The sequence below is a fragment of the Equus caballus genome, chromosome 3 (genome assembly GCF_041296265.1).
Source record: "Equus caballus isolate H_3958 breed thoroughbred chromosome 3, TB-T2T, whole genome shotgun sequence".
NCBI classification, from domain to species: Eukaryota; Metazoa; Chordata; class Mammalia; order Perissodactyla; family Equidae; genus Equus; species Equus caballus.
In genome coordinates, this window is record NC_091686.1 from 86,547,558 (window position 1) to 86,562,921 (window position 15,364).

The 15,364-nt window shown below is 42.5% G+C and overlaps 1 protein-coding gene across 2 annotated transcripts in view; it reads right to left on the reverse strand.

The window, feature by feature from the left end:
- The window catches only part of SLAIN2 (SLAIN motif family member 2), an 84,783-nt gene extending 77,311 nt beyond the window's left edge, over positions 1-7,472 (reverse strand). The window contains exon 1 of one of the 2 annotated variants that reach the window (XM_023638129.2): positions 6,595-7,472. In XM_023638129.2, coding sequence (XP_023493897.1) covers positions 6,595-6,983 — 389 coding nt within the window. In that variant the 5' untranslated portion in view covers positions 6,984-7,472. The remainder of the gene's footprint in view (positions 1-6,594) is intronic. The other variant, XM_023638130.2, reaches the window with a different exon arrangement.
- Between the last annotated feature and the right edge of the window lie 7,892 nt (positions 7,473-15,364).

Here is a 15,364-nt window from a genome sequence, read left to right on the forward strand (position 1 = left end):
AAAAGAAGGAAACCATGGCATATGCTACAACATGGATGAATCTTGAGGACATTACGCCAAGTAAAAATAAGCTAGTCATAAAAAGACAAATACTATAATGATTCCACTTATGAGGTATCTAAAGTAGTTAAACTTATAGAAACAAAGTGGAATGGTAGTTGCCAGAGGCTGGGAGAAGGGGAGGTAAAGAGTCACTGTTCTGTGGGTACAGAGTTTCAGTCATGCAGGATGGGAAGATTCTGGGGATCTGCTGCACAACAATGTGCATGTGGTTGACGATATTGAACCGTACACTTAGAAACTGTTGAGAGGCTGAATTTTCCATGAGTTTTGGGGTTTTTTGTCACATGCACAAAAAAGCATATACATATAAATTCCATATTTAAATATGAACATCATATACTCATCATACAAGCTTAGGTTTGGGATAGAAAGATTTAAGTGCTGTTTTCTCTTGCCCATTGAGAATTATGAGACTAAATAAAGCTTCAGAGAATTCTGAGACATGCTACAACATGTATGAATCTTGAAGACATTGTGCTAAGTGAAATAAGCCAGTCACAAAAGTGCACATATTGTATGATTCCATACATACGAGTTACCTAGAGCAGTCAAACTCACAGAGACAAAGCAGAAGGATGGCTGTCCGGGGCTGTGGGAAGCAGGAGATGGGGAGTTATTGTTTAATGAGCATGGAGTTCCAGTTTGGGAAGATGAAAAAGTTCTGGAGACAAATGGTTGCACAACAATGTGCATGTACTTAATGCCACTGAACTATATACTTAAAAATGGTTAACACAGTAAATTTGATGTTATGTATATTTTAACACAATAAAAAAAATGGATCAAAGACCTAAATGTAAGAGCTAAATTATAAACCTTCTAGAAGAAAAGATACGAGTAAATCTCATCATCTTGGATAAGGCAGAGGTTTCTTAGATATGACAGGAAAAGCACAAGTAACAAAAGAAAAAATAGATAAATCAAATTTAATAATATTGAAAACTCTATGCTTCAAAGAGTTCCAAAAACAAAGTGAAAAAACAACACAGAACAGGAGAAAATATTTGCAAATCATGTATCTCACAAGGAATATATAAAAAACTCTTACAACTTAACATAAAGACAGGTAACCCAATTAGAAAATGAGTAAATGGTTTGAATAGACATTTCTCCAAGGAAGATATACAAACGGCCAACAAATACATGAAAAGATGCTCAACATCTTTAGTCATCAGAGAAATGCAAATCAGAATCACAATGATATATCAGTAGCATGGCTATATAACAAAACAGACAGACAATAACAAGTGTCAATGAGGATGTGGTGAAATTGGAACCCTTGTGTATCGCTGGTGGGAATGTAAAATGGTGCAGCCACAGAAAACAGTGTGGCAGTTTCTCAAAAAGTTAAACATGAAGCTACCATTTGCCCTAGTAATTTCATTCCCAGGTATATGTACCCAAGAAAAAATGAAAACATGACAATATAAAAACCTGAGAAGAAATGTTCACAGCAGCATTTTTCATAATAGCTAAAAGCTGGAAACAAATCAAATGTCCATCAACTGAGGAATGGATAAACAAAATGTGGTAATATTATTCAGATATAAAATAGAACAAAGAAAGGGAATGTTTTGATACGTGCTACAACATGGATGAACCCTGAAAACATCATACTAAATGAAAGAAGCCAGACACAAAAAGCCACATATTATATGCTTTCATTTACATGAAATAACCAGAATGGGCAATTCCATCGACACAAAGTAGATAAGTGAAGGCGGGATGAGAGGGAAATGGGAAGTGACTGATAGTGGGCTGCAGTTTTTTGGGGGTATGATGAAGATGTTCTGGAATTAGATAGTGATAACAGTTGCACAACTTTGTGAATACACTAAAAAGCACTGAATTACAAACTTTAAGAGGGCAAATTTCATTGTATGTGAATTATATCTCAACAAATAGAAACTCAACGAGAAAAAAATTACATTGAGAGCATTAGTACAAAAAAGTCTTGGAGTAAAATATGCAATGATACTAAATGACAAAGGGAAGGCAGAAATTATTCTTTAGCTTCTGTTTTTCTACCAATAGTCTGTTCAAATGGACAGGTTGAATAAACATTCTTCGAAGGAAACTGAAGTTCAAATGAGGCAAGATGACAAAGGAAGCTGGAATGCAGCTGTTTTTTTTAAAAAAAGTTTGGCCCTGAGCTAACATCTGTTGCCAGTCTTCCTCTTTTTTTTTCCCTCTCTCCAAAGCTCCCCAGTACATACTTGTATATGTAGTTGTGATCCTTCTGGTTGAGCTATGTGGGACACCGCCTCAGCATGGCTTGATGAGTGGTGCTAGGTCCGCGCCCAGGATCCGAACCAACAAAACCCTGGGCTGCCGAAGCAAAGTGTGCAAACTTAACCACTTGGCCATGGGCCCAGTCCCTGGAATGTAGCTTGAAACAGGCTTAGGCCTACCCCTCCAAATAATGGAAAAGAATTGAAATTTTATTACCAGTTATTGTTGATCTGAAACATCATGGCAGGGTCAAAAGCCTGGATGAGAGGAAATATGATCATTCCTCAAGAGAAAAATAAGTAGTGTCTAGAAATTCCAAACCAAACTTATTCCTTGCAAAATTCAAAACTGGCTTCAACAAAATGTTTGTGAAGTTAGAAAAGGAAAAAGTCAGAGAGTTCACCCTGAACAAGTCAAACCAAATTAACTACAATTTCTATTTTAATAGGTGTACTTCATTGCAGGTAAGAACCCTGCAGGCACAGTATAGCCTAATTACAGCAAGTCATTTGGCAAAATCTTTCATAATATTCATACACAAAAAATGGCATAAGGGCTTGACAATAATAAGTGGAACTAATAGTTATTTAACAACCACAATGCATGTTGATTAATGGATTGATGTTAATCTGGAGGGAGTCCAGTCGAGCTGCACACTTCAGAGCCCTTTCTGCTGTCATTTTAATATTTTTATTAACAACTTGAATGAAGACCCAATAGGTATGCATACCAAATATGAAAATGACAAAAAAATGAGAAAGAATAGATAATATTAAGTGGCTAGATCAAGACTAACAAAATGAAATATAAAAGCCTAATATTTATGCTAAAAAAATTCATTACACAAAAACAGGGTGAGGGAGACTTAGTTTAACAACTTATGTATAAAAGATACAGAGCGTAACTGACACTCCTAGCTTATATTAAGCAGGAGTAACAGAGGTTAAAACTATTAATAAAATATTTCAAAATAATAGCATTTAGCTCAAGCAAGGTATATCCACCAAACACTTTCTGGTCAGGTACCATCTAAAATGCAAAATACAGTTCCGAGTACCATGTTTAATGACAACAGCAACTAGAAATTCATTATGAGAAAAATGGCCATGGTTGAAGGATCAGAGAGTTACATTATCTCAGGAATGATTAAATAAACTGGGATTGCCTTACTCTGAAGAAGAGATGAGAATGTGTATGTGGTGGAGAGAAGGGATCAGCAGGAGGATAGTAGTCTTCAAATATTTTAAGGGGCCATTCACATGGAAAAGGGATTATACTTGGAAAAAACAAAATATAGTGGGAACAGCATAGGCTTTGATGTTCAGACCCTGGCTCCATCATCTACTGTGTGTTATTTGATGCTTAGAGATTAAGCTTCCTTATCTAGAAAATGATACCTACCTCATAAATGGATAAAAATTAAATGCAATTAAGAACAAAAGTGTTTATAAGCTGCCTGGCATAGCCCAACACACCGTGATACACTATGATGTTAGTTCCCTTCTCTAGACTTTTCTGAGTTGTTCTAGAACAGTGTTTTTCAAAAAGTTACAACCCATTGACGAGTCACAAAATCAGCTTAGTGGGCTGTAACCAACATTTTTTTCTAAAGAAACAGAACAGAAAATATTAGAACTTAGCACATGTACTAAAAGTAACTATAGTTTTGTGAAACTTTTGTTTCAATTATTCATATACATGTGTGTACTGGGCTATGATGTAAAATGTATTTCTTATCATGAAGCTGGGCCAAAAAAAAAAAAAGGGAGCTGTGAAAGCCACTGCTCTAGAGCATTGTTTTCTAAGTGTGTTCTATAGATACTAGTTCCTTGGGAGCTCAAATAAGTTTAGGAAACAAACCATACCACTTAGAGGTTTACCATATTTAATACACAGTAGCATATCAAAAAGTCCAGCATTAAAGAAACCTGTTTATTTTTGTTGAACCTCGTTTTTCCCACATATACATGACCTCAGATCTATCATTATTTTTCACACAATATCTACTAACACCTTCAGGACTAGCATTTGGTGTTACACACTTGGGGAAAAACATTCCCCTAGATGAAAAAGAAGGTACAACGGGTATAAATAAAGATTTTTAGCTTGCCAAGAAAAAAACTCTTGACTCTTTGAATCTTCCTCCTCCTGCCACCAACATCCACCCCTTTCAACTTATACTCCTAACACATACTCCAAAACACTTTAAATATGATTTAAGAAACTTTAAATTCACACAAATCTTTTCAGAAAAAGTGTAGGACATCTACAATATCAAGCTACATAGCTAGGATCAAAGCAGTAAGCAGGAACCATTTGGTCAAAAGAAACTTCTGGCATAGTATTTAAGAAGACTCGCTTTACCTAAACAAACCCTATGCTCAGAAACCAAAGCAGCAAAGGACAACTTCTCCAAGTGGAGCCAATGTGTTCTAATAATACATAATCTAAAATGGGCTGATGGGTGCAGCTAATCCTCATTATTAAGAGCATCATTATCATCATCACTTGGAAGAGGCATGTGATGATATTTAGATGATTCTGGGCTCTTTTAAACCGTACACATACCCAGGATTCCTTTGGGAGGACGTGATTTCACACTAATATGAGAAACTGTCACTACCGCAGTCAGTTCTAATAATATTTGGTATCACTTGGTAATAAAATAAAGGCTTGACATCATGTATTCAAGAGTATCCCTGTATTTCAAACCTTCCTAATTGGGAGTTACAAATATCTCTGACCCTGCTCTGGCAGTTGTCAAGAGTATAAACCGCCCTTCCCACTCTTTCCCCACCCCCAGGCTCCAAAGCAACCTCTCCTCAAAGTTTGCCCCAACTACTTTAAACTATTTTCTTCCCAATTTCTGAGCACTCTCAATACATTTTGTTCCTATCACTCTTTTTAGCAATTCACTGTATATGTCCTGGCTTATATAAACTTGGCTCCCAATAAGACTGTCACTGCCTTAATGAACAGGGATCAACACTCAAGAATCTTTAATCTGGAGAATCCTTTTATCTTTAGAATCTTCCGCTAGATCTTCCAAGAACTCACTAAATATTTCTTGACTTAAATAACGAGGCTTGAGAATAACAGCAGCTAGTCTTGGAGAGGTTACTATACGCCAGACCCAGTGCTAAAAGTATACGTGCATTATCTCCCATAATCTTCACAACTCCACAGAGTAAGAACTATTCTTTTCTCCATCAGATAGAAAGTGAAGCTCAGAGTAACTTGCCCAAGGTCATACAACTAGTAAGTGGCAGAGCCAGGGCCTGAATCCAGGCAAAGCTCTTAACCACCTCAGTACACTGAGTTGCAGCCCTGCAATACCAGAGTCCATGCAGGATTTCGATTTCACTAAGTTAGAAGTTTCCATTTCAACGGAGAGTAGAGACATTTTAGCCAAAAGTTAAAACTTTAAACAGGGATAAATTAAGACAAAGAATTTCACACGGACATCTTTATACGCTTGCAATAAACTACGAGGAAAAACGCCTCCCATGTCCTTTCTATTTATGGAGGCGATATTACGGTGCGGGTCACAATTTTACCCAGAAGTGGCCTACGGCGATACAACCTTTGGTTTAGATTTTTAAATAGGGCTCTCTTTCTCTACCCCTAGGATGACAGGGAAACGAAAGACAGACGTGATAACTGTCACTTCACAGATCCGGAAAACGCCAGCCCCGATTCTTGTTTAAAAAACAAGAGCCAGGGCTCTCGTTCCACCCTGGACTCTTCACACAAAGCAGCACCATCCTCTGCCCTCTTCACACAAAGCAGGCTTTGCCCTACTACCCAAAGGAGAGTGCTGATTCACACCGTCTCCCCATCACCGCCAGGAATGTACCCATCTCCCACTGATCCAAAACCCCGACCACGGCACAGACGTAGCCCACTCTGGCTGCTCCCCGCACCGGTGATACCCGATCAAGCAGACTCCTCCCCGACGTCCAAAATGCCCAGGCCACCATCCGAAAGCCAGGATTTCACACAAAGCAGGATCCCTTCCTATAAAGCAGAGTAGCCCTCCCCAGGTTGCGCCAGCCCACAGAACCCACTGGGGTCCACGACCCAGAGGAGAACTAGCTGCCAACCCTGTTCCCCTGGCACGCCTCGACTGCCCAACTCCAGCTGACCTTTCCGCAGCCAAAAGCAAAAACAGTCACGGGTCCCCGTCAGAGCGCGGATCCGACTACACAAAGCGACGTGTCCCACCGCGGGGACCCTCGGAGAACGCTCTCCGCCCCCGGCCCGTCCCCGCCCAGCCCCGGCCCGGCGCCCCGCGCTCACCAGCTCTCCTCCTCCTCCTCCCAGCCTGACAGGCGCTCCAGCTCCTCGGGCCGCAGCGGCTCCACCTCGTCCAGCAAGCCGCCCTCGCCCGCGGCCAGCAAGGAGGTGGCGTCCCGCAGCTCCTCGCTGCTCGTCCGTCTCGGGCCCGAGCCCGCCCCGCTGCCCGACTTGGCGCCGAGGCCCAAGGGGAAGCCGCGAGGGGACGCGGTGCCGGAGGAGGGAGTGGACGCGCCGGCCCGAACCGGGCTGCCCGGCCCGAGCGAGCCAGCGCCCTGCACGGCCCCCGAGCGGCTCCTCAGCTGTTCGTTCTGCTTCTCCAGCTTCTTCACCAGCTCCTGCAGCTTCCGCACCTCCTGGTCCGCGTTCACGTTGGAGTTAACGTCCTCCATCCCGGCCCCGCCGAATCTGCCGCCCGCCGCCGGCCCGCACTAGCGAAACAGCCGGAGGAAAGAGGCGTCGCCGCCGCCGCCGCTCACTCTAGCGGAGGCACCGGCACATAGCAGGACCAGGCCCCACCGCCAGGGTCCCCCCAGCTCCGGTTCCCAAGCGCCGCTGGCCCCAGCCGAGCCGCCTCATCTGCGCCGGCTCCAGGATTGGGGGAGGCGGCGCCAATATCCGGCCTCGGCCGCCATCTTTCCTCCGTCCCTCCGCCCCCCGTAGGCCAGCCCCGTCGGTGACCTCAGAGCGTCGGGGGTGGGCCAGGCCGCCGGCCGGCGCTGAGAGGACCCGGCGCCCAGCTCGCCGCGGGGCGGGGCCGCGGGGGGCGGGGCCTCGGCCGGAAGGGGCGTGCCCGGGCGCCGGCGGATTGGGGGACGCTGCTAGGCTGGCTGGGAAGAGCGATTCCGACCGCAGGCTGGGCCTGAGCTGGGGAGATAGGCGCGCCGCCGCCCGGGAGGGGTGGGGACTGGGGCGCGGGTGGGGCTGAGATCGCAAACGGGAGCTCTCGCTCAGCCACGCCTATTGGTCTTGGATGAGGGGCGTGTAGTGTGCTCTCCACCCCCAAACACGGACGTGTGGGACCAGCGGGCCAATCCTGTCCTCCCTCCCGGCTGGTTCTCAGATGGGCGCTCAGCCAGGGCCGGTGGAGAGACGGTTTACTTCGTCTGTTCAGCAAATATTTGTTCGATGCCTACTTGAAATAGGAGAGTGTCAGAGCTGGCAGGAGCCTCAGAGACTTTCTGTCACCCGTTTCTTCCTCTGAAAATGAGAAAACAGAATCCCAAATGGTGAAGCGAGGTCTAAGATCAAAATAACCATAAATTGTTGAGTACTTACTACAGGCTAAACACTGTGCTAAGCACTTTAAAGGTATTATCTTATCGATTAAAACAGTTTTCCCGACTTAAAGTTTGCTGCGCACTGGCATGGAAGCGGAGGGTGGAAAACTGCTCTTCTCCCCTCGCCTTTGTCTGTTCATTGATGCATCATCTGCTCTTTGGGTCGTTTTCTTCGGAAAAACTTTTTTGTAGTGTGTCTTGACTTTTAAAAAGTTGTATATTAAAAGTATATAAAGTTGTATATTAAAAGTATATAAAGTTGTATACAAAAGTACTTAACATGACATATACGGATGAATGCTGAAAGATGTATGAATGTAAAGATCTGCCTTCAGTGGCACCAGGTATGTGTACCACTGATGGCAAAACAAAACAAAAAATACTCAGATGCTTTGTTTTGACCACATTCGTTGTTCTTCAGATGTCAGTGGTGAGCTACTTGTGTTTCCAGCTTTCCTCTAATTGCCTCCTCCACCCTTAGCCAGTAATGATCCAGTTCTATTACACTTGGGTGTGGGCTTATATGCCATGGCTTACTTGCTTCCACCCTTTATCCTTTCTGTGCTGTATTTTCCTTGCCTAGAATGTTCTGCCTGCCAAATCTGATTCCTTCTCTTAAAACTTGTACTCAGCCATCCAGGAAACCTTTCCCTGACAATTCTACAAAGATCTAGTTGTTCTGTTTACTTTAGCATCACCTGATCAATAATTTTCAACAGACATTTGCACTTTTAAAAAATTGCTTCTTTTTCTGTCTTCTAAGTTTTTTGTTTGTTTTTGTCTGTATACGTGATGAAAAGGGATCATTCATTTTTGTTTCCCATGTCTAGTATAGTATCTGACACGGTGGACATTCAATACCTGGTTTGTTGAAAGTTGAGAAGAATGTGGGGGCCACTGGTAGCGCAGGGGTTAAGTGCGCAGGTTCCGCTTCCACCGCCTGGGGTTCGCCAGTTGGGATCCTGGGTGTGGACGTGGCACCCCTTGGCAAGCCATGCTGTGGTAGGCATTCCACGTATAAAGTAGAGGAAGATGGGCACGGATGTTAGCTCAGGGTCAGTCTTCCTCAGCAAAAAGAGGAGGACTGGCAGAAGTTAGCTCAGGGCTAATTTTCCTGAAAAGGAAAAACAAAAGAATGTAAATTCTGACAGGTCAAGGACCAGATAGATGTTTATTCATAGTGAAAAAAAAGCATTGAGTATTTTCAAATTTGCTGACTATTTTCCTAGCTATGCAAACCTAGTCAAAGGATGTCTTTGTTGGCTAATACACAATAATTGTGAAGTAATATGTATTATCTATATAATGCACATCTAAATATCATTGCTGTCTCTTGACATGTCTGAACTAGTTGCTAGAGGGTTAAACATCATGACTGCTTCACATATAGCACTTTTCACTTGCATTTAGTGGTTTGTGAAATAAATTCTCATTAGCCAGGTTCTGTAACGAGAGCACTTCAAATATATTCCTTGAAAAGAATAGTTCATATGACATTATAAAGTTAAATGCTAATATTCCACAGGGCGAGGAGAGGTTGGTGTAATGTGGAGCAATGAATGAAGAATCAGAAGGCCTGATGGCAGATTCCAGCTATACCACAAATGTGGTGCTTGTCTTAATCTCTGAACCTTAAGCAGATCATGCTAACTCTGTACTCAAAATATGTCTGAGTACTTCTTAGCACCTCCACTAGTACAACTCTAGTTCAACTTGCTGTCTTTTCTTGTCTAGCTTACTGTGGTACCCTCTTAATGGGCTCTTCCACTTTGCTGCTTACAGTCTGTGATGCACACAGCAACCAGATGATCCTTTGTGTAAATCAGATTACCGCTCTCCTGCTAGGAATCCTCTGTGTGCTTCCCAACGTGATTAAAATCCCAAGTCCTTTCCCTAGCCAATAAGACTGGATACTTGGCAACTTCTGCAAGTATCTCATTGACTACCACTCTTCCCCTCCATTCCTCTCCTCCAGCCACACTGGCCTTTTTGATGTTCTTCAAAAATGCCAAGCAAGTTTTTACTTTAGGAACTTTGCACTTGCTATTCCCTCTGTCTAAGATGTAATCTTCCTCCACGTTGTCACATTACTGATTCTTTCCCTTCATTCAGGTCTCAGCTCAAATATCACTACCTAAGTTCACCATCGTCATTATTATGACCCTCGTAAAATAGCATCCCTATCATTCCCCGTCCTCTTAGATTATTTCATTTTTCCTCAGACACACCATCTCTTTCTTTCTTTGTTTATTGTCTCTCTCTCCCCAGTGGAATGTGAACTGTGTGAGACCAGGGTTTACGGCTGTATCGCCAGTGCCTACCTTATGGTAGGTGCTCAGTACATGTTGAGTGAATGAGTAGATTTAGGTCAAGTGAAGCCTCCTAACAGAGAATTTCAGATAAATGTGTTTGTTGTATCTCAAATCATGAAAATAGAAATTCCTAATAATATTGAATGGTTGATTTTTTTAATTACATTTTCCTCTTCCAAAAGAGCAACATGTTACACTATATATGTCAGCCTCAAAACTAGGTCATTCTCCACTTCCTGAGTGCCAACAGCCCTTAAGAATTGCTGAGGAGAGGAAGTCTTAGGTTCTCACTGAGAAGAATGAGGACAAGAATGTTTCCATCCTATCTTAAACTTTGCGAGGGTCCTTCTCTTTCAGGTTAACTATGATATTGTTTTCTCTGGTGACTCGGAAGTGTTAGAGCGTGTTTTATAAAAAGTCACTCTGAAAGGGACTGTCTTATGTAGATAGGTAGGTGTCTGTGGTATGTGTCACAGTTATCCCAACTAGTTTTTCAGGTGTCTTTTACCATAAGCTTGCTTTGTTGCTGATGAAGGAGTCGCTTCTTTTCCAAGTAGGTGTGGCCCTTTCCATAACTTGCTCCTACTTGCATGTTAGCTCTTGGTGAAACTCCTGACCAAGTGGAAAATATTACAAACCACTAAAAGTATTTAGAGTGAAAAACTATTACCCAATGGCTTAAAGATATTTAGCAGTCCTAAAATCCTAAGTCAAGATGTGTGTGTGTTTTTTGTATGCATGTGTGTGTGCTTGAATGAGCACCTGCCCAAAAGTAGTACAGAAATTGCTAGGCACTTACAGAAATATTTGCATTTGTTTAAAAAATGCTCAAATTCTTCAAAGAAACCTTTACTACCCAATATCTGTTTTATCTTCACAAGCACACACTTGGCTGGTCATTTCCTATGTGTCCTCTCTCACTTATTCCTCACCAGCATCCTTCCCCAGGATGTACCTCCCTCTGGTCTATCAAGGGACCTCTTGTTCACTGTCCTGACACGTGCAATTTTAAGAAGGAATCCTAGGATCTTTAAAGGATAGGTATATAAGAGATTGTGAATTGAAATCTTTGGGGCAAAACAGAAGAGAGGCCCGGGATTTGGACCTAGAGTCTTTCCAGTCAGCATCCATCAGAGCTTACAGTTATGAGATTCCTCAAAAGTGGCCACAATGGCATGCATCACTTCCCTAGGGAGGACCTCTGGCCAGAGGGTGCCCCCTATCACACTGTTGGGGGCATGTGTTATATTGCTGTAGGGGCGGGGAGGTCAATGATCAGGGCAGAGGTGAACAGATTTTTGAACTCTTACGAGGCTGCTGTGTCAAAGGAAACAATACCTTATCTCCCACCCTTTTTGTGGTAGCAAGTGGGAAGATAAGATTGTTAAATAACATTTATTATTTCCTCTTTTCTTTAAGTAGTATACAAGCAGGACAATGAAGTTGGAAAAGTGGAATATGAACCACTTCTGAATATCCATGATGTTCTAGAGAACCTACTATTCAAAGATAGCAGAAAAAGTATTAAGAATCACCCAAATCTCCAAGCCAATAAAACAAATCCCAATAATCTTGATCTAAGATTTATAATATGTCATTCCAAGAATTGACTTAGAGATGCTATAGAGATGGTAGACTATGAATATAGGCTCATATTAAGCTAAAGTAAATTAAACTGTCATTGAGATATTTTTATAATTACTCTTCTATCTAGGAAGTTGTAGAAAATTTCATTCCCGAGTCTTTGGGATACTCCTGGAATATTACACAGATTGAAAGACATCATCAACTATTCAATTTGCTGAAGCATGTCTAGAAATTTTCTTTCTTAGCTGTCATCATCTTTATGTAAACAAAGTTATGTGTACCCTGGAAATTTAACTCTGTATATATCCAGGTCTTTCTGAATTGGCCCAATAATTATAGTAGGTAACAATTATTGACCACTTTTATGATATGTAATAATTCATTTAAAACTCACTATAGTACTTTGAGGTTGCTGCTATTTGTATCATCATCTCTATTATACAAATGAGGAAACTCAGGCAGAGAAGGTAAATAATTTCCCAAGATCCCATAGCCAGGAAGTAGTAGAACTGGATTTGAACACACGTGGGCTGACTTCAGAATCTGCACTCACAATCCCCGATAGTCCATGACCAAAATGTGTTCTCTGTTGATTTCCTAAAAGAGTATTGGTACCTCAGTCAGCTACCATCTGGGATGAGGCTTGGGGGACAATTGAGGGCAAGGGTTACTGCCTTTATGATACCTAACAAGTCAGTCATCTCATGCTAAGAGCAAGTTTGCCAGTTTTGAAGTCTCAGCACCTCTGGGACCCAACATATTGAAACAATCTGTTTCTTAGAGAAGGAGGTAATTCCTTTATCTCTTGCTCAAAAGACTTCCATTTTTGGAAGGCAGTTTGCTTAAACAGTACTTCAGGTGCTGGAGAGGTGAGTGGGGGAGGCCTGAAGACCCCCCAGTCAGCAGTTTGCTAAGATGAAGCTTCAGCATCTGAGCTGCTCATTGGAAAGACTGGTCAACTAGTCCCGCCTGTAGGGGTTTTATGGGACAGAAGTTAGTGGAGAGAGTCTCTTACCCAGGGCAGTAGTACCACCCAAATCAACAAAACATGAAGTTAAGAGTCAAAATTCAGTGGCAAGAGTCCTAGGTCTATACACGAGAGAAGGAAAATTTGATCCAGTCCTGAAATAAGGAAGCCTGGAAGCAGATATCAAAAGACAAAGTATTGAGCCAGGGAAACAGAAGAGAGCAAGGAGCAGTGGGTTCAATAGTAGATGAGAGGGTGATTCTTGGCATGTGCTAAAAACTAAGTGATTGTAGGCAGTTGCCTTTCCATGCCCTCTGTAGCACGTTGCGTAGGAGGAACAGTTGCATTTAAAGGGCCAGTGATGCTGTTGCCTGGCAGGGTTGTGAGTTTCTAGCCTTGGGACAAGTTGGTAACCAGATATGCTGGACCAGGGCCCAATCTGCAAAGCTCTCTGATACGCAAGAGTCCGCCGTTGTGTAGATGTGTAAATAAATTCCGGCTCCCCAAAGTCCCTGGAAACCAGATAGCCCTCATCTCACATCTGCACTCCAGTCTAGAGAAATGAGGGTAGGGTGTTGGGCAGGGCAGGAAAGAGATGAGGAGTAGGGCATGGCACAGGTGGTTCCCCTGTTATCAGTGGGTATGGTTTACCTCAGATAGGGCACCTGCACATGGAGTGGTGGCTCACAGTTCAAACAGAGCTGCTCTATCTGTTGGCATGGTTGTCTACTCACATTAATGGAAGTCTTGTTTCCTGTTTTCTATTACCACCATTCTCCTAAATGTTTGAGCTTTTACTATTGCCTGTTTTTGAGGCCCAGGTCAGTTGATCAGGAGGTGTGGCCAGGTATTTAGGCAACCTTAAGTCATGCACAGCTATCACTTAGAAGTTCTGCTTAAGCATCCTCTGAGTCCTTGAATATTGGACCCAAGTTATGATGTGGTATTATTTATAGACAGCTCTTGAGAAAACCACCAAAATTTCACTGTGCATTGACAGCAGGACAGATCATGGTGCTGACTGTGCTCATCCTGGCAGGGAGAGGGTTATGTATACTATGGGATAGTGGGGGAGTGTGTATGTCTTTCAAAGATGGGATTGCAGACTGCATGGAAGGAAATGAATTTCTCCCACCTCTCTGACAGGCAGGATAAAAGAGATGCGTTGCTACCTCTCCACCTCAGATGCATTCAGAGCTACATCATAATGTTGCACAAGGTCCCCTCCAAGAGTGGGCGTAGCCTATTAGAGTCCAAGTAGGAAAAACAACTCCTCCTACACTCAGCCAAAAGGCTAACAAAGGTCACCACCTCCACACAGCAGCCGATGTGCTCCCTGCACACAATAATGTAGTTGCCAGACCTTCCACATGACTGTAGCAATGGCTTGACTCTGGAGCCTTAGATTTGGGCAAGAACATTCAATAATCCCTTGAAGGACCAGCCCAGCAGTGGCATCAGCTGGAATTGGTACTATGAGCAGAGAACATGGTGAGGAGCTATGTGAGACGATCCAAAAAGTTGTCCTGGAGGGCTCCAAGCTCAGCTTTATTGGATCAGTCTAGTTTAACGGCACAAAGTTCAGAGAGTCCTTTCCCTGACCTCCACACGAATGATAAATGTCACTTCTTTTTTCCTTATAGTTTCTGGAGGTTTTTTTGGTTTTTTTTTTGCAGGAGAAGATTCACCCTAAGATAACGTCTGTTGCCAATCTTCCAACTTTTCTCTTCCTTTCCCTCCCTCAAAGCCCCAGTACATAGTTGTGTATAGTTGTTAGTCTTTCTGGTTCTGCTATGTGAGCTGCTGCCACAGGATGGCTACTGACAGACAAGAGGTGTGGTTCCACACCCAGGAACCAAACCCAGGCTGCCCAAGCAGAGCGCACCAAACTTTAACCACCAGGCCATTGGGCCTGGCTCTCTTGTAGTTTCTTATGATCTTTACATTCAACTTTTTAGCTCACCTGAGATTTATTCTGGTGTGTTATGTGAGGCATAACTCTAAATGGACACTTTTATATGGGGCACCATCATGTGCTGGATTGACCTACTGTATTTATTCATTCAGTCATTGTTACTAGTTCAAGATACACTGTCAGGGGCCAGAGATGATAAAGATCATAAGGAATGTGCTTCTTGCTCTGCAGCAGCTTATTATCCACTTGAAGAGATGAGATATACACAGATAACTACATATACCTAGCCACATGTGAAAAGTATCATGTGAGCAATGTGGACAAGAGAGAATACGAGGGGTTTCTGTGGGGGTTTTTTCCTTTAATTTTTCTTTTCAGGTTTTTTTTTTTTTTTTTTTGAGAGAGTATTAGGGGAATAGATGTAGATTCCTTCTGTCTAGGATAATAAGAATTCCCAGAAGCACTATAATTTGAGACTTCACGATTAGGTAGCTATCTTAATATTGACTTCTGGGTTGTAATGAACAGAAAACCACTCGAATTATCTCCATTAAAAAAGGAGGTTTTTCACTCATCTCACTTCTGAGAATCTATTGCAAAAGTAAACTGGCAAAAATATAAACAGACCTATGCTCAAGGCTATTTATTATGCCATTATTTGCAATAGTAAAAGACTAAGAGTAATCCAAATGTTATCAATATGGGACTAGTT